The sequence below is a fragment of the Triturus cristatus genome, chromosome 11 (genome assembly GCF_964204655.1).
Source record: "Triturus cristatus chromosome 11, aTriCri1.1, whole genome shotgun sequence".
Classification (NCBI taxonomy): domain Eukaryota; kingdom Metazoa; phylum Chordata; class Amphibia; order Caudata; family Salamandridae; genus Triturus; species Triturus cristatus.
The window spans coordinates 272,145,304-272,166,734 of NC_140594.1; the positions used below are offsets into that span (position 1 = coordinate 272,145,304).

A 21,431-nucleotide genomic window follows, 5' to 3' on the forward strand; every position below is an offset into this window, starting at 1 on the left:
AATCTGTTATACCTATTAAATATTTAATATTGTTCTCTGACATGTTAATCGTGTGCACTTTTAATGCCCTTTGCCTCAAATGTGTCGTTTTTCATTCCAGATGGAGAAGCAGAGCCGCAAAGGTTGAAATCGTCAGATTAGCACAAGGGATCCAAAAATGGAAGCTCCGCTTACATCTCCTGAACCAGTCGACCGTATGGCCAGGAGAGCCAGCTCTGGAGTGTCAGTCCGAACACAGCCAGAGGGCTCCAGCAGGTCAGCCATCCTCCCACTGATAGAAGGGGCCCTATCGGTGGGATCGAGCGTACTCAGCCCAGTCTCGCCAGTTGGGTCCTTACCTTCAGCATCTGACCGAATTCAGCCAGAAGGGTCTAGAAACGTCGGGCAAGAACGTCGACTCTCTGCCGGCCTCATCAATCCTCTTTTTATCGACATTGGTCGATCCCAGCCGGAGGGATCTGGTGGATCACCAGCTTTACTTTCCCCAGTGCATCACAGGGTGCCTTCTGTGTCTGGTAGCCTCTCCAGCCAAGCCGTGGACTCTCCTTCGCTGGATCCCCCGCATTCACCTAGGCACCTTTGTGGATCTCCATTTGAAGAATTTGGCAGATCTTGTCAAGCGGCAGCCAACACGTTTTTGGCAACGGGGCATGATGGATCACTCCCAAGACCAAAATCCAGTGATTCTTTGCGACTCATGCATGAAGATTTGCCACGGACTGTTGGTGGGGGGCGTGAATCTGTAAATGTGAGTGGCAATCTCCTCGCAAGACCGGATGGAGCAGAAATGGATGAGGACTTCAGGTGAGACAAGGAGCATGGTGCAGGATTGGCTGACAAGAACGTCAGGTAAGACGAGGGACAGGCCACAGAATTAATTAATGCAGAATAAAGGTAAGGAGGTGAGCAGGTCACATCAATGACGGCTTCAGAAAAGGCGATTGTAGGGTGCAACATTGAGAGGACTTCAGGGCAGATAAAGGACCTTGTGCAGCTTTTCTTGTGAGGATTACATGAAAGAACAGCGTGTGGCGCAGTGAGGGAATTTCAGGTAAGAAATGGTGCAACATTGCTTCACAGTGGGCTTCGAGTGAGATAAGACATAGGCACGGTACAGTATTCGATCATAACAAAATCAGGTGAGAGAGGGGGAAACGTGCAGCATTCATGTCAGACCAGGGCGTAGTTCCTGGTCAAGCAGAGGCGAAGAATGTACAATTGGCAGGGTGTCCTATTAGATAAGGGACTGGTGTTGCACTTGAAATCTTTAAGTTAGAACTGCAGTAGAGTCCACAGCGCTGATATGTTAGATTAGACCAGAGAGAGATGCTGTATTGGGAAAACACCATGTCCGACAAGAGAAAAACTAGGGGACTTCAGTTTGAAAAGGTGCAAGATGAGGCACTGGTTCCAAGTGGCTTTAAGTCAGAATAGAACACAATGCATCATCAGGTAAACTTCAGGTTAGAGAAGGTCAAATTGCAGTTATAGTCTGGTGGCGGGATGTTGCAGCCCGTGGCGTAGCAAGGTCAGGTGGTACCCTGTGCGGAAACTTTCTTGTCACCCCCCCTCGAGTACAAACTGCAGAGATAGACTTCGGAGGAACCCCCCCCCCCCCTTCCTTATCCATACGCTGTCCACCATTTTGTCACTCCCCTCAGTGTTAACACCCGGGGCGGCCCGCACCCACCGCAGCCCCTTCCTACGCTGCTGGTTGCAGCGTTGCTTCAGGACAACCTTCAGTCAGAGAGGAATAAGATGCAGCACTGGTGGGACTTCTAGCCAGGAGAATTCAGGTCAGAGAAAGGGCAGTATTTGAAGGGCTCTAATTCGAACAGGTTGTAGGTTACCATATTGGTTCTTGAGGACTTTGTCAACACTGGGAGGTCAGACAAGGGACAGAATGCAACAATGGAAGGACTTCGGGTCCAAGAAAACGAATCTCTGGAGTACTTCAGGCTATCACAGAGCAGGTGCAGCAATGATTTACAAGCACTTAAAGTAAGGTATTGAGGAATGGACAGTGTTGGGAGGACTTCAGTTCAGACTGGGAAGATAGCATTCAGAGACTTCCGATCAAACAGAAGCCGTGGGGGAGCCACGGAAGAACTACAGAGACCTGTCATGTTCTGTGCGCCTAATTGATGCACACCAACATCAGATTAGGAGGCCCATGGCAGCAGTCCAACAAGTTGTGAGACTTTACTCTTAGTCCCTTTGTAAATTTGAGTCTCTAAAGGTAACTAGGTTGTCGCGACTGTGGATTGCAGCACCAAATTCAGATTTCACAAGTAATTGGGTCCATCCAGTGTTATTACTGTTAAGTCTCTTTATTCTTCTTTTGTAATAAAAAACAGCCAAGCAGCCAACACGTTTCGTCCAGCTTCAGTGGACTTCATCAGAGCTCGTTTTTGGCATTCAATTTCCAAGCTCTGTAAGGAATCACACACACGTTGTGCTATCCCGTAAGTTTTCCCACGTTAGAACTATTCCCTCTTGTATCCAGGGTAGTTCATTGGTAATCATCCCCTGTGCCGTGAGCATTCGTTCGACAATGCAGGACCCCAGAAATCCGCATCTTCCTCTGTAACTAGGTTGTGCAGTCAAGGATTGCTCCTGGAGGTGCTATTGCATTTCAGCCTCAGATATATTTTAGTACAGCTATCACATCCAATAAACTCAACTTCCAGTTAGAGCAATATCTTTTTAAAATAATAAGCCTTTAATTCCTTTTAGGATTGGTACAGGTGTTAAGGTGATGATCAGTGAAAAAGAACTAGAAATGCCTAAAATCGTCTGCTACTAGCAATGACCTCAAACAAATACATTTAAAGTACTTATACAGTAAAGCTCTATAATTCAAAAGCGTATTCATATGTGGACAGTGATGCCACACGGGATAGATTTTGGAATTGTGGTTATGCTCAGAATCCATTGTGTCCCAGTCCCTTTACCATGACTTTGTTTGAAGTCCTGGCCGATGGAAATAAAGGTGTCAGACAGAATATTAGATTGCATTGGGTATACTATGGTACATCTGTTCGTTGTTCTAGTTTCTCAGTTGACCCTTTTTGCATTGGTGACAACTCAATGGGAATAAATAGCCGGGAAATGAGATTCTGCAATAATTGTCAAAAACCCACCACCCAAAAGTCAACTGTGATTCCCACTCACAGAAAATTATGACAATGAAAACACTGCTCAGAAAGTCAGAGGCCTGTTGTTTATTTAATGGTTCTCTTGAGCGTGGTGGTCGCTGACAGATAGACTGGGCCACTGTAGCCAGTTCAAGGACAAGTTATGGTTTCAGCCTATCTCCAAAGTCATAGGCACAGCAGGAGATTACTGGGACAGGGTTATACCCCACAGTTGGGTCTTCCCACTACTAAACGTTAGAAGTCTGTGTCTTGTGAATGGCTAGTCGTGCTTGAAATATTCTGAGGGTGGAGATTTATGGGACCTGGTGCACCCTCTGGAAATAAAAATTTCTTGCAGCAGCTAGGGTCTGGGGAACTGGGATTTGGTGTTAGGATACCATTTTGTTTTTAAACTGCAGTATCTCTGGAATCGCAGGGTCTGGAAAGATCATTGAAATGTTTCTGAAATACGAAAAGAGTGACCTTAGGTAACAAGGCACTATCCAACGTCCTTTGGTGAAAATTTTAAAAAACGTATTTACCACTTGCACTGGAAAGGGGATGATGAAGGTTCCAAGGTTGAGAATGTATTGGGCAGTCCATTGTAGTACAAGCTCACAGTACTTGAATTCTTGAATTTTTTCATGCCGGTCCCCAAACATCTTGCGAAACATTCATTTTCTTCTAGCCAGCTGGCCATTAAGTGAATCATCTGTCTTGAGCAACTCACGTATTTCAAGAAGATCCCCATGCAAGCTTAATTCAGCTAGGCCTTGCTCCTTGTTTTTGTGGTTCGAGGTGTCTCCTATACACGCACCAGGAAGTAGAGCTTTCCTTTTCCGAAGTCAGACCACAATAGCAGGGCTTCCTCAAGAGTCTTAGACTTGTTCTCAGCCTTGGTGAAGGTATCAATTTCCAGAGTCCTGCTTCTGGTCAGCTGTCCATCTGTACTGGTGACGAAGAGCTTTCCTTGAGGTCCAGGCAAATCAAGTTGGGAGGCCAGGTTAAAACGTCAAGCCACCAGCCAACCAACGCAGAGAGCATCTTGCGAGTTTCACTCTCATGCTCTTCCAAAGGGAGGTGGAAAATGGGCAAGAGATCATTTATCTCTGGGCAGTTAAGGGGGCAGAGTTTTGTTCAGTCTTTAGTGTTCAGACTTACTATAGGCTGAATGTATGTTGCAGCCATAAATCTGCCAGTGGTAACACTGCTTTAGGCTTCCTGGAATGCAGCGGCTCCAGAGAGAGAAACCAGATTAGCCTTGGTCTTCCCCTGTTTCTGGTAACTACCATACAAAGATGCATGCAATAACACCCACAACACAGTCTACTGTGCATATGGAGGAGGTGTGGGCCAGCACCATGAAAGGATTAAGTGTGTTTAACAGAAAACTCATATTAGATAGAGCCAGGAGGCTGTAGCAGGAATTTATTTGGGCTAGAATGATGAACTCTCATTGCTTGTCACCGAATTTGGTGAGATGTGTGCTTGATTCTCGAGTGAAGGCAGTGATCGTTGTATTGGATAAGGGGCTGAAGTCCTTCTGATGTTTTGCTGGGTGGCGTCTGAATCTTGAGTTGAGATCCTGTGATGGAGCTGGTTTTGGGTGACGTATGAGTGCTACTGTGATGATTGTGATCTACTGATATTGGACAAATGATTGATGCATAACAGGATTCGTCTGACCTGTGCCAGTTGGTAGCAAGGCCGGTGAAGGCATGTTGGGTTCATGCATGCTAGAGCTCCTCCAATACATATTGTGATTTTGACAGCTCTTCCTGTATCTCTTTCCTTCCTTTGAAAGGATAACCATAGTCACTTGGAACGTGGGTTCTGCCGTGCCGCCCAGTGACGTCACCTCCCTCTTGTGTCTCAATGCAGGAGATGGGAAGACGGACATGTTTGTGATTGGGTAAGACATATGACGGTGACCGTGCATGGTGGCCAGATAAAATCATGTCAACTGTATGGCCTGCTGGCAGTATCGTGCTATGGAATAAGAGAGCATGTGTGTTTCTTTTTGCTTGCGTTTGCTGTCCTTCCACGATGCCCCCTGAAATGGGGCAGCAGGCACACGTTTTCTTCCTCTGAGTGGAGATAAAAGCCCTCCTCCCGCTCATTCTATGAGGCTCCGCCTCCATGTTTCTCAACCAGTGACCGCTTGACACCTTTGTCATGTGTGCTTGGAGGATACTTAGAAACAGTTTAGCAAGTTCCTGGGAACAAGCTCCTTCCGCAGGATATTACATCAATCAGATGCAGCCATGACAACCTAAGTTATACAGGCCATGGAGGTGAAGCAGAAGGTGGGTGGAACAGTATGGAATGAAAGTATGATGGGGCCCCAGCGCCCCATGCCCCCACCCGCACTTGGTTACAAAACTCCACTTCCTCTTCTGCATTGTGAATTCAGGGCCCTGGGAATAGCATTGCTTACACGTGAGCCCCTCTCCTGCAGTGGGGAGTCAGTGACTCACTGGTCCAATAGAGGTGTGGGCTCCTCTCCTGCAGTGGGGAGTCAGTGACTCACTGGATCAATAGAGGTGTGGGCCCCTCTCCTGCAGTGGGGAGTCAGTGACTCACTGGATCAATAGAGGTCTGGGCTCCTCTCCTACAGTGGGGAGTCAGTGACTCACTGGCTCAATAGAGGTGTGGGCTCCTCTCCTGCTTTGGGGAGTCAGTGACTCACTGGATCAATAGAGGTGTGGGCTCCTCTCCTGCAGTGGGGAGTCAGTGACTCACTGGATCAATAGAGGTGTGGGCTCCTCTCCTGCAGTGGGGAGTCAGTGACTCACTGGATCAATAGAGGTGTGGGCCCCTCTCCTGCAGTGGGGAGTCAGTGACTCACTGGATCAATAGAGGTGTGGGCCCCTCTCCTGCAGTGGGGAGTCAGTGACTCACTGGATCAATAGAGGTGTGGGGAGTCAGTGACTCACTGGATCAATAGAGGTGTGGGCCCCTCTCCTGCAGTGGGGAGTCAGTGACTCACTGAATCAATAGAGAGAGGCCTGGGCCCCTCTCCGGCAGTGGGGAGGCAGTGACTCACTGGATCAGCAGAGGCCTGGGCCCCTCTCCGGCAGTGGGGAGGCAGTGACTGCATCAGCAGAGGCCTGTGCCCGTCACCTGCAGTGGGGAGGCAGTAACTGGATCAGCAGAGGCCTGAGCCCATCTCCTGCAGTGGGAGGTCAGTGACTCACTGGATCAGCAGAGACCTGGGCCCCTCTCCTGCAGTATGTCCTGGCATCAGAAGCAGGGCCCTGATCTGCTCTCCCCGCGCTTCTGAGTGGCAGTGATGTGAGTTGTTTTTCTTCCTTGCAAAGTCAGTCGGTGAATAGCATTTTAGGCCAGTTTCCTATGTCCCAGAAGGAAGTGTGGGTGCTTCGGTCTGTCTTATGGTGTGAAGGCCATCAAGAGAGGCATGCATGATATGGTCCTCTTGGTGTGTCAACAGAGAAGCATTAGTCTGACTCTCTGGCTTTAGTAGATTGCCTGTTCAATCGGAGATAGAGCAGTGATGACCTTTTCCCGGTGCTTAATTTGTAGAAAAATAAGTCAGGAGGCCACTGCACTTTGCTCCAGCCATTACCCCTGCCAGCGCTGCCAATGTCAATTCGAACTATACCAGGCCCCAAACGCTACAAGAATGGCTAGGGAGGCAGCTATTGGTCATTTTTAATATATATTATATTAATAATAAACTGTTGTTCTGCTCATCTCTAAATTAGACAGACAGCACCCCTATGTGGCACTTGTCCTAAGTGCCGTTGTTGAAAATTAAGTGCTGCATCCAAGCACAGTAAACCACTGGCTCAAATTAAGCACTGCATTTTCCTTACTACCAGTGTATGCGGCACTCCACAAAGGAGGTGTGAGAGTAGTCAGCTGAGGAGTAATGAGTAATGATGCCCTTTTCCTGGATTGGGAAGACATTTAGCAGGGTAGGAAGAATGGCCTGTGTCCTCGTAGCTGGGAGGGAAATGAACAGAGGAGCAATTAAGACACCTGCCCTTGTCCGAATCAGAAAGCCAAAATAGGGGCCACCATTTGCAACTTGGGGCAGTTAACATGTAAAGAGGCACTGTACAGGTGTTTTGCAAAGTGAGGGAAACTGCATGCATTTGTGCTTACTGCAGGCGATGTTTGTAGTAATATCAAGGAAATCAACAGTTAAACCCGGCCCATTAGACAATAAAACAGGCCACAAACAATCAAAAGGCCGTCCCACACATTAGCTTGTCAGGCCAGTCCCTCTGGCACTGCCAGATTGCCATATAGGTCAGTCTGACCCTGTGTCCTGGGGTGTGAGGGCAGTCAGGCAATGAGCAATCAGGGTCTGTGTCCTTCTTCAGGAATGCGAGAGCAGTCAATAGAGCAAGAGTGAGGACTTTTCCATTAGCATGAGGGGGCAGTCAGCATATGAGAAATGAAATCTGCATCCTTCTCCTGGGGGTGGGGTGGGGTGGGGAGGGCAGTTAGCATTTTAAAAAAATTTTTTTAGGAGTTTTATATAGCGTGAACTTGACCCGAAGGTATCAGAGTGCTTTACATATGCACCAGTTGAGTTACAGACGGACACATTTATTTTTTGTTAGGCACGGGGAGTATAAGTGATTTGCCCAGAATCACAGGATGTTGAGCTTCCCTGCCGAGACTCTAACCCGGTTCCCTAGCTTCGAGGTCAACTGCTCTAACCTTTATGCCACATCCTCTTCCAATTGGATCATTGAGGACAAACGACAGAGGTCTTCAAACTGGAGCCGGGCTATGGGGTCTGAATTGATCTCAGGGGGCCAAGCACTGGCCAAGACATTTTGAAATCAGTGCTTTGTTTTAAGCGGGAAAAAAAAGAAAGTCAGTGACCCACTCTGCAATGGGGCTCAGTAACATTGTGCTAACGGGCTCCAAATAATCCTGAAAATGCCCCCCTCCCCACCCCCATTTATGACAAAGAATCACATTGTGACAATTTAGAATGCCTGAGATGCCTATAACATATTGGAAATCATATATTTGATTGCATTTTTAAAAGGGATCACAGAACATAATTGTCAAATATGCTTAGAGCTGCCAATTTTATAAAATAATTGGAAAAATGTGTCTCCACTCTGGGAAGCCTCAGTGAATGTTTTGTACACAAGAAGGGGATGCGTGACATTTAAGTGTGAAGACCACTGACATAGGCCTTTCTATCGGGGCGTGAATGGAGCCAACAGAGGGTCAAAAAACACTTCTGGGGCTTTGCCAGTGAGTGCAGCCTGTCAGAGATGATGCAGTGGGGATCTGTGTTTGTTTCCTGGGCTATGACTACACTGTAGATGTATTACCTCGGTCACATGTGCCACATGAGTTTGAAGGTAAACACAGGACGTGTTTGTGTTTTTGCCCAGGTTACAGGAAGTGAATTCCATGATAAACAAGCGGCTGAAGGATGCTTTGTTTTCGGATCAGTGGAGCGAGGTGTTCATGGACGTCCTCAGCCCTTTCAGCTACGTCTTGGTAAGGATGAAGGCCAGAGCCTCAAATACCATATCAAGGAACATTGGGGCCAGTCAGAGCACCTGTTCAGGGGGTGGGCCTCTAGCACTCATTTTTGGTGATGACAACTCATTTTTAGGTCGAGCCTCTCAGACAACAGAGCTGTCTGGTTGTGAAAGCCATATTGTGGGCTTACCAAGAACATAGAGGGGCCTTCACTGCTTACCATTGGTTGGCTTTACTGTTATTCTTATTTGCCTGTTTCTTATTTGATGCCTTGCCTTCTTGTGTCTGTCTTCCACTGGAGCATCCCCAATTTATTGTGTCTTTCCACTGCTCAATTTTGGGAACTATTTTTTTGTTTGTCTTAAACTCTCCATTGGATTTCATGTGTTTTCCATCAGTCGCCCTAGTGTGCTTCTCTTCCGCCCCTCCATGTTGCTCTCTCTCGCCCATGTGCTTCTCCCCTGTACCCTGCTGTGATGCACTCGCTCTCGTGTGCTTCCCATCCTGCCTTGTTTTCTCAGCCATGTGCTTCTCCCCCAGCTCGATGTTTCTCTCGCTATCATCCTTTTGCTTTTCCCACCCCAGTGTGTTATGTTACTCTTTCTCTCCCAGTTTACTTTTCTCTGCCCCCACCCGTACCCTCCGTGTTGCTTCCCCCACCCAAGCCTCTGTGTTGCTTCCACCACTCTCCAGCTCTTGTGTTGATTCTTCACCCGTACTGCTTCCACCCCACTTGGAAAAAAACTCTTTCATGTGTTTTTATTTTCATTTTATTTACCAATCCAACTCCAAGCAGTGAATAAATAGATACAAAAAACGCCCTCGTCAGCTTGCATGCGAGTATATGCATGGTGCACGAGCTTACAAAATGATGCAGGCAGCCGGGCCATAGTTTTTTTATTCTCAATTCAAATAGTGTGACATTCAGTGTATGATAGATAAAGAGAATCTTCCATGAAGTCACCAACTAACAAATCCGAGGAGTCTCCTCTACAGGGTGCACTCACCTGAGGACAGGTGGTCCAATTCCTAGTTGTGGCCTTGGTATTACAATTTTCCGCAAGTCCTTTATTTGCTTTTAAGCTTACCATGGATAGTGCAAATTAAAAAATAATAAATTCCTCAAAACCTAACAATAAGTAATTTTAAATAATTTTCAAAAGCCCTATCTAAAAAAATAAAACTTAGATGGTCCCTCAAACTTGGGGTCCTTTGATCTCAAAAAAAGATCACTGGAAAAAGCTCCACCATGGAGCCAGTTTGGTACTGCACACTCCACCCAACCTGGTACATGGCCCGATGAAGCATGACACCTAGGTAGGTGAGGGTCAGTGCATTCTAAAGAGGAGACTCCATGGACCTGGTAGTTGGTGACTTAAAGCAAGATTCCCCTGAAACACTACGCAGAACGCTCCCTATTTGAATGGAGTTTTATGGATTTGGGAGGATGTGTGATGGACCAAGAAGAATCCTCTCGCTCTCCCTTTTTTTACCAATGATTTTTTTTCCTTTTCTTCTTTTGCCATGCTGCACAGCATTGAGTATGCTGTTCAGCCGTGGTAAAAACCATTGGCTGAACCAATGGGCCCCAAAGGCGAAACCTATTGCCTTTGCCAATGCTTGTTGTTCATCAGGCTTTGACCCAGAGCAAAAGAGAGAAAGAATGAGGAGAATACATTTCGAAAAACAGTACCAGGAAGGGGAAAGAGGGGATGACAGAGAATCTTCAACAGATAGGAATCGTAGAGAGTGATGATAGTAAGAGGCATGACTTGGAATCTGTAGACCAACCACCGTATTCGAGAGTGCGGCGTGTAATAGGCTGTTTTTATTTTATTTATTTTTTTATGAATTAAGAACTGGCTCCAGCTGGATTCTGTCCAAACTCTTAGATCACATTAATTATGGATCAATATTTCATCAAGTGCCTGGAATGTTATCTGCACATAGTGTGTGTAATTAATGGCTATGCTGTTCGGTCCCCGGGCTCCCCTGGACTGCATTACTCCTTGCTTCGAGCCACACTGTACTTCTCTCTGGTCCACATAATACAAGCACTGGCATAGGCAATACTTCAGACTTTCCTATAGTGTAAATGATGTTTAAACAACTTCCATTCCTGTACCGAGCAGGGGTGTAACAGCAGCAGCTAAAACACCCCTTTATTGTATTTGCTTTATACGGTGCAAACTTGTACCCGAGCACACCAGAGTACTGTACATTTCCATTGTCCACGTAGCATGGAGAGAACATGAGCAACAGCAGTATATGGAGGATTACCTCTTCCCCCCCCCCCCCCTGCGCACGGGGCTCAACCCTGGTCCCTATGTACATAGAAACAAACTCTGTACACTGTCATCCAGATAATACAGAAGAGCAGGCTACATAAAAATAAATAAAACTTAATACAACACTTAGTCAGCTGCTGCCTACAGGAGAGTTACTAAGGGCACACTTAGTAAACATTATGCACACTTATGAATGAAATCTGGTTTGTGCTGTAAATATATCTACTGTCCACAAAGGGTTGCTCACTGTTCACCCTGCCTTTCTTTCTGTTGATGTGTGTACACTGGATTTGTGGGTATAATATACTGTGGCATTGGTAGATGCAATATCCACAAAGGATTGCTCACTGTTCGCCCTGTCTTTCTTTCTGTTGTTGTGTGTACGCTGGATTTGTGGCTACAATGCACTGGACATTGGTAGTTGCAAATATCTTCAAAGGGTTGCCCACTTTTCAGTATGCCTTTCTTTCTGTTGGTGTGTGCCCTGGGATTTGTGGTTCCATGTACTGTGACATTGATAGCTCCAACCATCCACAAGTGGCTGCTCACTGTTCACCCTGCCTTTCTTTCTATTGGTGTGTGTACGCAGGGATTTGTGGTTCCAATATACTGTGACATTGGTAGATGCAACTCTCCACAAAGGGTTGCTCACTTTTCAGCCTGCCTTTCTTTCTGTTAGTGTGTGTAAAGGGATTTGTGTTTCCAATGTTCTGTGACATTGGTAGATGCAACTCTCCACAAAGGGTTGCTCACTTTTCAGCCTACCTTTCTTTCTGTTGGTGTGTGTACCCTAGGATTTGTGTTTCCAATATACTGTGACATTGGTAGATGCATATCTCCACTAAGGGTTGCTCACTTTTCAGCCTGCCTTTCTTTCTGTTGGTGTGTGTAAACTGGGATTTGTGTTTCCAATGTTCTGTGCCATTGGTAGATGCAACTCTCCACTAAGGGTTGCTCACTTTTCAGCCTGCCTTTCTTTCTGTTGGTGTGTGTACGCTGGGATTTGTGGTTCCAGTGTACTGTGAAATTGGCAGATGCATCTCTCCACAAAGGGTTGCTCACTTTTCAGCCTGTCTTTCTTTCTGTTGGTGTGTGTAAACTGGGATTTGTGGTTCCAATGTTCTGTGACATTGGTAGATGCAACTCTCCACAAAGGGTTGCTCACTTTTCAGCCTGCCTTTCTTTCTGTTAGTGTGTGTAAAGGGATTTGTGTTTCCAATGTTCTGTGACATTGGTAGATGCAACTCTCCACAAAGGGTTGCTCACTTTTCAGCCTACCTTTCTTTCTGTTGGTGTGTGTACCCTGGGATTTGTGTTTCCAATATACTGTGACATTGGTAGATGCATATCTCCACTAAGGGTTGCTCACTTTTCAGCCTGCCTTTCTTTCTGTTGGTGTGTGTAAACTGGGATTTGTGTTTCCAATGTTCTGTGCCATTGGTAGATGCAACTCTCCACTAAGGGTTGCTCACTTTTCAGCCTGCCTTTCTTTCTGTTGGTGTGTGTACGCTGGGATTTGTGGTTCCAGTGTACTGTGAAATTGGCAGATGCATCTCTCCACAAAGGGTTGCTCACTTTTCAACCTGTCTTTCTTTCTGTTGGTGTGTGTATGCTGGGATTTGTGGTTCCAATGTACTGTGACATTGGTAGTTGTTTGGTTAGATGGAGGGATTGTTGCATTGGAGACAAAAGGGGTGAAGTTCTCGAAAACTTTCAAACTCGTGGGCCGTGGCGCTGCTGGCTGGACTCCAGGGAGCTTGGGAGCTTCTACGGTATGCTGAGCCACTGTGGTGAGTGACAGCTGCTATGCACTAAGTGAAGAATGAGTTTCCACATGCTGAATTTTACAGCAGTGCTTAATTGTCTTCGTAGCGCTACACCACATGTATGAAGTGTCCTTCGTTCGAGTCAGTGACGTTGCTGTATTCATCACAGTAATTTTCCTTCTCGGGGCACACCTTCCGATCAGCACTTAGCTAACGGAATTTTGTGCACTCAAACACCAGTTTGGCAAACACGAACCCTCTTACTCCAAACACTAATCCCCTGATCTCAGCGGACCCGTTTATGGACAGCGACTCGAATGTCGGATTAGCAGCGAGGAGCGCGCGATTCGACCTTTCTTCTTGTGCCTATATTTTCATCTTAATTGACTTGCACTTGAGGTCAGAGATTTCTCGCTTCTCCATCAGCGGCTATTTCTGCGTCTGGAAACCGTCTAGGTGAAGTCTGCTTGTCTGATCTCTTTTCTCTCTTTGTGTTGGCTGGCTGTTCCTGCTCCATCTCTGGCGTTTCTGCAAATTAAGAAATGCACCTTGGGTTCTCGCGGACGTAAAATGAGTGCTGACGCAACTTTATTACAGTAGGGGCCGCACACTTATCTGTCGCCCCTTCTGTAATTCCAAAGTGCCCGAAGCGGCACAAAAAATTGGCACCAACACCCATTTGGTTTCTGGGTGCTTCCTGTAACACAGCCCTTGGTGACCACCATTTATGTAAAAAAAAAAAGCCTTCAATTTATCAACGTCCCCGCTCACTCCTGCCCGGATGTGGCACGGGCGCACGGACCCCTTGGGGGTCCCCAACACTGGGCGGCTGCCTCGTGTGCCCTCATGTGGCACTAAGGGGGCCGCCCTCTTAAGACGGTCTCCTTCGTGGACCCCGGGCAGCCTGCATAGTGCCAATATAGGCAACACTCCCCATCCCCCATACAGCAATCTCCTGGAGAAATAAACAGACAAGACACCTTATTTGTGGAGGTAATTGCTGCAGGTTTATTTGCATAACAAATATGCCAACATTGTGGGTTATCTTACGGGCGATCCCAGCGCAGACTGCCCCTCGCCGTCTGCCCACCTGATGAGCCAAATTACACCGTGGCCATAGCCAATCGGTGTTTGCCAGATTTGGGAGAGGGGATAATACCTCCCACCGGTGGACCACCAGTCCACCCCTTTTTCTCATGCCCCCAGAAGGGGGCGGAGCGTTCCAGGCAACCCCCGGTTGCTCAGGTCCACAACCGCCGTAGGACTAATGGTGCGCCGTCGCTCCTCCAGGGTCCAAGACGAGGACCTCCCTGGGGATATTTGGCCTTTGCACTCTAGTTGTACTCCTGCAGAGGGTACCCCTCTGTACCTTACAGCCTCTGGATCGCCCTGTAACTCCGCCTTCAACACAAAATAATAAGTTAGAAAAACTCAACCCCCCACACCCTGCATGTACGCCGGGTAAGCGGTAGAGAGGGAAACGGCGTCAGGGTTGTGGGCAAAGAGGACGCCAGGTGAGCGGGAGAGGTATTTGTACCTCGCCCCCTGCCCACTCCTGCTCGGATGTGAAGCGGGCGCATGGACCCCTAGGGGGTCCCCAACACTGGGCGGCTGCCTCGTGTGCCTTCATGTGGCACTAAGGCGGCCGCCCTCTTAGGAGGGTCTCCTTTGTGGAACCCGGGCAGCCTGCATAGTGCCAATATAGGCAACACTCCCCATCACCCATACAGCAATCTCCTGGAGAAATAAACAGACAAGACACCTTCTTTGTGGAGAAAATTGCTGCAGGTTTATTTGCATTACAAATATGCCAACATTGTGGGTTATCTTACGGGCGATCCCAGCGCAGACTGTCCCTCGCCGCCTGCCCACCTGATGAGCCATATTACACCGTGGCCATAGCCAATCGGTGTTTGCCAGATTTGGGAGAGGGGATAATACCTCCCACCGGTGGACCAACAGTCCACCCCTTTACTCATGTCCCCAGAAGGGGGCGGAGCGTTCCAGGCAACCCCCGGTTGCTCAGGTCCACAACCGCCGTAGGACTAATGGTGCGCCGTCGCTCCTCCAGGGTCCAAGACGAGGACCTCCCTGGGGATATTTGGCCCTTGCACTCTTGTTGTGCTCCTGCAGAGGGTACCCCTCTGTACCTTACAGTCTCTGGATCACCCTGTAACTCCGCCTGCAACACAAAATAATAAGTTAGAAAAACTCACCCCCCCACACCTTACATGTGCCGGGTAAGTGGTAGAGAGGGAAACGGCGTCAGGGTTGTGGGCAAAGAGAACGCCAGGTGAGCGGGAGAGGTATTTGTACCTCGCCCCCCGCCCACTCCTGCCCGGATGTGAAGCGGGCGCACGGACCCCTAGGGGGTCCCCAACACTGGGCGGCTGCCTCGTGTGCCCTCATGTGGCACTAAGGCGGCTGCCCTCTTAGGAGGGTCTTCTTTGTGGATCCCGGGCAGCCTGCATAGTGCCAATATCGGCAACACTCCCCATCCCCCATACAACAATCTCCTAGAGAAATAAACAGACAAGACAACCTCTTTGTGGAGAAAATTGCTGCAGGTTTATTTGTATAACAAATATGCCAACATTGTGGGTTATCTTACGGGCGATCCCAGGGCAGGCAGCCCCTCCCCGCCTGCCCACCTGATGAGCCAGATTACACCATGGCCATAGCCAATCGGTGTTTGCCAGATTTGGGGGAGGGGATAACCCCTCCCACCGGTGGACCACCAGTCCACCCCATTACTCACGCCCCCAGATGGGAGCGGAACGTTCCAGGCAACCCCCGGTTGCTCAGGTCCACAACTGCCCGTAGGACTAACGGGGCGCCGTCGCTCCTCCAGGGTCCAACACGAGGACCTCCATGGGGATATTTGGCCTTTGCACTCTTGTTGTGCTCCTGCAGAGGGTACCCCTCTGTACCTTAACCTCTTCTATGCCCATGACGAGATAGTCTCGTCATGGAGCACGGTTGCGCTGTGCCCATGACGAGACTATCTCGTCATGAACCCCGCTCGCTAATATAACGCCCGGCACAGGAGGGGGAAAGGGCGGGGCACTGAAGGGGTTACAGACTTTGGATCACCCTGTAACTCTGCCACAGCTCTGGGTGTGGCCACCATCACAACCAGGGCCCCCCACCAAGATTGGCATCTTTACCCACACCCTGCTGACCTTCTGGACAAGTGCACCCCAAACTCTAAAAACTCTCTTTGGATTTTAGCATGCAGCAGGCCATGCCTGATCACCCAATCCCCTTTTGTTCGGTGACTCTGCACCTGGCACTGTTAACTCTCCTGCGAGAGGTTCCCCGGGCAACCCCTGACTGGTCCCTCACCACACTAACTGTGGGGTTATCTCTGGCCATCATAACACACATGCCCACAATTGGTTGCTTAACTTACCCCTGGGCCGGTTCATTTCTGGCAGCCGTGCCCTCCTACCCAGGAAAGTCAAGTCATTGTCTCCCAGGTGTATGGCCAAAATTGTTGGGAGGGGAGACACCCCCCCCACTAGCCTGTGTCGCCCTCTACAGCAAGCTGTATCAGCGCATGCCTGGGACCCCCCCTCACAGGATGCCCGGAAGGCCCTCCCCCCAGACCATTGGTCCTGGCAGCTGGAAGCAATGCTAGGTTGCTAAACCCCCTTTGTTGAGCACTGCACACCATTCTATACAACTAATCCAGATTGCGCATATTTGCCTAATACCACTGCACCCCCACAAACCTCAGGTGCCTCACTGGGGTGCCTATGGTATACTCATCATTTGCCTGTACGTAAAACACTTAAACTGTCATCCGGCCACTCCCCTGGGTGGCTCTTGACAGATGTACCTTTCAACACATTGGGATTCACATCGTACCACCTGCCTGATGCGCTCCACTGACAGACTTGCCCAGAGCGCTGGGCTTGCTGCCCCTGCATAAGAGTGCTTGCAAAGTTGCTTGCCACTACCCGCATAGCCTGACATTTAATCATGACTACGGCTTTGGAATCACCGCATGGTTTAGGATGACCAGTTAAGCAACCGGCACAGCTTCATGGCGGTAAGTCGGGCAAACTGTAACAGGTGCTCACTTATGCCTTCTACTGATGACCGTCCTGTGGTACCCACCGGTTATGATGAGGGACATTCCCGTTAACTGGCCACTAAGTTTGCACCTCCCCTGAATTATTGATAAAACGGATTGAACCAATGTTGTGTCATAGTCCCGTACCCTTGGGGAATTGTCTTTTGTGCCTCACCAAGTCCGTTAGTACTCTGCTCATTTAACCCTATTAACTTCTATCAGTAACTTCATACTTTAGGATGATAGGTCCCAGGGGTTAGACCCTGTGACCCTGCTGTTGAAACCACCACCACACCCAGCAGTTGAATCGTTCCAGGTTCTTTGGCATGACCCCTCCTATGCCCCTTAGAAAGCACCCTGAAACCTGAAAGTGGCCATGTGGCAGGCCCAAGCGGGACCTGCCAGTCCTAACCTTCTTATCCTTGCATAGCGGCACTCACTGCTGCAGCTGTCTAGGCACCTCCAATACTTGGCCCTATCGAAATCAGTTCTATCTATACTAATATTGACCAATTGATGGTACACATGCAGCTGAAATTGTTCCTTCAGATCTCTAACTCTATCCTTGAAGCATGAACCTGTTGCTATGCATACGAGTCCTGTATGTATGTGCCAACTTGACGTGCATTTGAGCGCGCTGTCACCCTGGGTGTCTGCTGGCTCTGACAGAGACAAGAGACAAGATGAAGCATGCTAACCTGCCCCCAAACTCAGCGGAACAACCACATGTGCGAGCTTGCCACAAACTTCTGTAAAAGCATGTCAACCCAACAAACCATCTCCAGCACTCGGGGGCACGCGGCCACTCCTTGGCCTGAATTCAACCATATTGAAATCCTGGATGGTCTCGAAGGACCCATCTCTTGGCTCATGCTTGCAACCCATTCAACATTATCACATTAGTCGGAAAAGGCCACTGCCGGGTAGCAAGCCAAGCTAAGCCCCCGCAGAAATCACCTGCCTGTGCGAGCAGACCAAGATTCATCGCTCCCCACTCCATCACCATCTTTCTTGCTTCCCGATGTTGGCATTATGTCGTATTTGGTGTTTTACTTCCCTTTGCTCAAGGGGAGAGCAGTCCTGTCTGAAGATGTGTGTACTGAAGGAAATGTGTCCTGGGGTACCTATGATTTGAGTACAAATGCCACTAATTCATAGTACTTGGTGTGTTTAATAAAACTAATAACAGGTCTAACAAAATCAATCAGGCATCCTCTGCTTACTTTAGGCGTGTTGGATTGAGCGGATCCCGTGAAATATGGAAGATATCTCCCTTGGCATGCCATCCCTTTTGCACAAGGTTTACAGCTTTAGGCATGTCACTTAAATTGTCTCCATCATGCGTTTAAGGCTAATTAGTTTGAGTTCTGTTTTAGAGAACATCCCTTCTAACACGCAGTGTTGAGTAACCACTCATGTTCGTCTCTTGTACAAGTCGTCCCCATTTGCCTGGCACTCGTTAGACCAAAGGAAGCTTTTAACAAGCTCCCTATACAAATGTATACATCATGTTGCGCAACTTGGGGCACTAATACTTCATCACTATGTACTTTCAGGCATGGAAATACTGCTAAAGGTATCCCCACCTTAGTACCTGTTTAAACACTAAATAAATACTGTATAAGGGAACAAAGATTACCATTGCATCTTGCCAAGGGCCTTCCACTGCATGTGGACCCCTGTTGTTGCGTTTTAGACTGTTGTTTTTGCCTGTCTACATCCAGACCCTTCAAGTAAAACCAGCCGAACCAATATTAGGCCCTCCTGCTAAGACACAACACTACATGGCCATTAACGTGCCAACATGTGTCCAATGAGATTAAACAAGTAAAAGGCTTTATTGTATCAGGCAGACCAAAAGTGGAGTCAGAGCAGAATGGTCTAAGTGTGGGCCAGACTGGAGGAGGTATATGTGTGGCTAATGCAGGCCCAAAGATCTGTGCAAATTGCTGCTGCATCACCATAATGCCAATGGCCCTGAGTATAAGAAACTGGTGATGTTGTGATACAACTTATGTAAATGTAGGCAGTGTTAAAACCGTCAGTTCATAGTTCAAGCAACTGTATTCCTTCAGATCGAAACAAAGTATAGATTAACAAGCCTGCTCCTCTTATTGCCGAAATCGTCCCCGCCTGCTGGCCCATGTGTTCCTAAGGGTTAAGTATCTTGCGCCGTTATCCAAAGTACCCTCCTTTGCAAGGTTGCTGGTACTGCACGAGTACTCTGGCCAAGTTCTAATTGTGTTTGCATTAATATTCAGGGATAGTGACTTGTGTTTTCAACATTGGAACTCAGCAGCAGCTCATTAATATTACTGCCATAATATATGACCCTCCACCAATTCTCATTTTTGAGGTCCTGTGTTGGTCTAAGATACTGCTTTGGATGTTACACGAAACTCGCACTATTACTCTGCAAGATAACGAATATCTTCTCACACATCGCCACAATTGCATTTTGGGCAACGGAAATTAAAACAATTTGTTAAAGAAATATCTAGGCAATCGGGACAAGACTCTGCAGAACAGAGTTGTCTCTATCAAGGGGCCCCTCGGAAGGCTGGAGCCCTGGGTCTGATCCCACATTGCCCATGCCTTAACATATCTCTGACCCGCCTCTCCCTCTGCTTGCCGTGGCGCCAGAACAGAGACCCCATCAGACGAAGGCACCACCAGTAAGGGAACACTATTTGAGTCATCACGCACAACTGAAAGGCGTCACCTGATCAAATTATCCTTGAAGCCCCCTGTGCAAGTCTACACCAGTAAACCTGCTGCTCAAATTGCTCCCCCGTAGCGCCTAGTGAGCTAGCCATGATTGTGCCTGTTTTCAGCGCTCCATAGGTGGAGAGGCAAGTGCCAGTTTACCGCTCTCCCAGCGAACACAACGTACAAAGGCAGAGCCTGCGAAATGTCAAATCAACATATGGGCCAATCAAGGCTGGCTCTACGAGTCGTATCCCAGAGCCAAGCATAATTAGCTTGTGTGTAATGGTATGGTTCGAGCCTCGGCAAACCAGCTGAGGTGTCCTCCCACGGGTTGGCAACGACATTGCAAATGACACATCACAGATTTATCACTGATAGAGAGCACTGCGCACACATATTAACAGTAGGTTGTGCCCTATATATAATTACCAACAGCACAATACCCCCAGTGTTCACTAACCCATGCCAACCACTAACACCTAAGTGCAAAACTTGCAGTGTACTGTTAATGTCAAACAGAACTAGATAGACGTGCAATCTGCCACTACGTGGAGCCGAGGACAAGGTAGGCAAGATTAGGTGTGTAGTTTCCCACCACAACTCTTAGATGCACCAGGGGATGCACCGCCACCCTTTCTACGGTGAGCTCCGGCGTGCTGACCATCGGAACTAGACACCCCATGGGCAGAGGGGGGCAACCACGACGAGACCACTCCCCTGGCACCACACTGGCGTCAACAATAAGCCCAAAAATTCACCATCGGAGTCACCGCACCCCTGCCGAAGGGACACCCAAGCCATGGGCAAAACCATTGTAGGGAACAAAACAGAAGACGCCTGGGAAACAGAAGACGCCTGGACTGAAAAGTCATCTGTAGCAGTGGGATCCGAACCCACGCCTCCAGAGAGACTGGGTCTTTAATCCAGCGGCTTAGACCGCTCAGCCACACTCCCTTCTGCAAGGATGAGTTGGCTGTCCGTATCTGACCTGTGGCCAAGAGGTCATGCACCGGTTCTGGAGTGGATGCCTTAACTCACTCTTCCGCCAGACAGTCTTAAATCCGAGACCCGATGGCATCAGGTGTCAGAGCACTTACATAAGCACCAGTTTCGTTACACCAGGACACATTCATCTTTTTTTGTTGTTGTTAGGCAAGGGGAGATTAAGTGAATTGCACAGAATCACAGGATGTTAAGCCTCGTTGCAGAGACTCGAACCCGGTTTCCCAGCTATAGGGTTGACTGTCCTCGCTGTTAGGCCACTTACTCTCCCCCTAACGTATCCTGCGTGCCCCTACTGCAATGGTGAAGTGTCACCCATAGTGGCTGAAAACGCCACACACCATCACCGAAAATAGAACGTTACACCTAGGAATCTGAAACCTCAGCAGCTGTGCCAAATTACTGCAAACCGCAACCCGCTGTCCACTGGTTATCCTGCTACTGCTGTACAACCCTCTGATGCCTTCGGGCCAAGTCCATGCCCTATGAAATTGCAGATCAAACAAACAACACGGACGTACTCCGTCGCAAGGCCAGCCCGCAGAGAACACCCACTCAAGGCTCACCACTCAGGCAGCAGCTGCCCAGCCACAACCTGTGCCAACAGAGCGCGTGTGCATGAAAAACTCTTCCGGACCCATTCATGCGGAGAGCCTGTGACCAACCCTCAGGACCTCTGCCCTTTACGGATGTGTGGACCTCGGGCACATGACCATTCGCCGCTTCCATGGGACCGCGCCTCCGAGCATCACTTCCATGTCGGTACATCTTTGAAGGCCTCTACAAAGACAAAATCCCTCTGTAGCCACCACACTGTCTTCTACGCACCCAAACTGACCCAAGGATTGTTAAAACACAAACCCCTACAACTCCTTTGGAAAAAGGTGGCAGAGTCAAGGCTCCACCTCCAGCAATAAACACTCACAAGAGCACGAAACTGTGGGCAGCTTCCAACTCTTGAAAACTGGAA

General features: G+C 48.5%; 1 protein-coding gene across 3 annotated transcripts in view; it reads left to right on the top strand.

The window, feature by feature from the left end:
• Positions 1-21,431, top strand: part of INPP5J (inositol polyphosphate-5-phosphatase J) — a 372,973-nt gene that overhangs the window by 255,376 nt on the left and 96,166 nt on the right. For all 3 annotated transcript variants that reach the window (XM_085636028.1, XM_085636026.1, XM_085636027.1), the window contains 3 exons: positions 101-804; positions 4,942-5,049; positions 8,525-8,633. In XM_085636028.1, coding sequence (XP_085492154.1) covers positions 158-804; positions 4,942-5,049; positions 8,525-8,633 — 864 coding nt within the window. In that variant the 5' untranslated portion in view covers positions 101-157. The remainder of the gene's footprint in view (positions 1-100; positions 805-4,941; positions 5,050-8,524; positions 8,634-21,431) is intronic.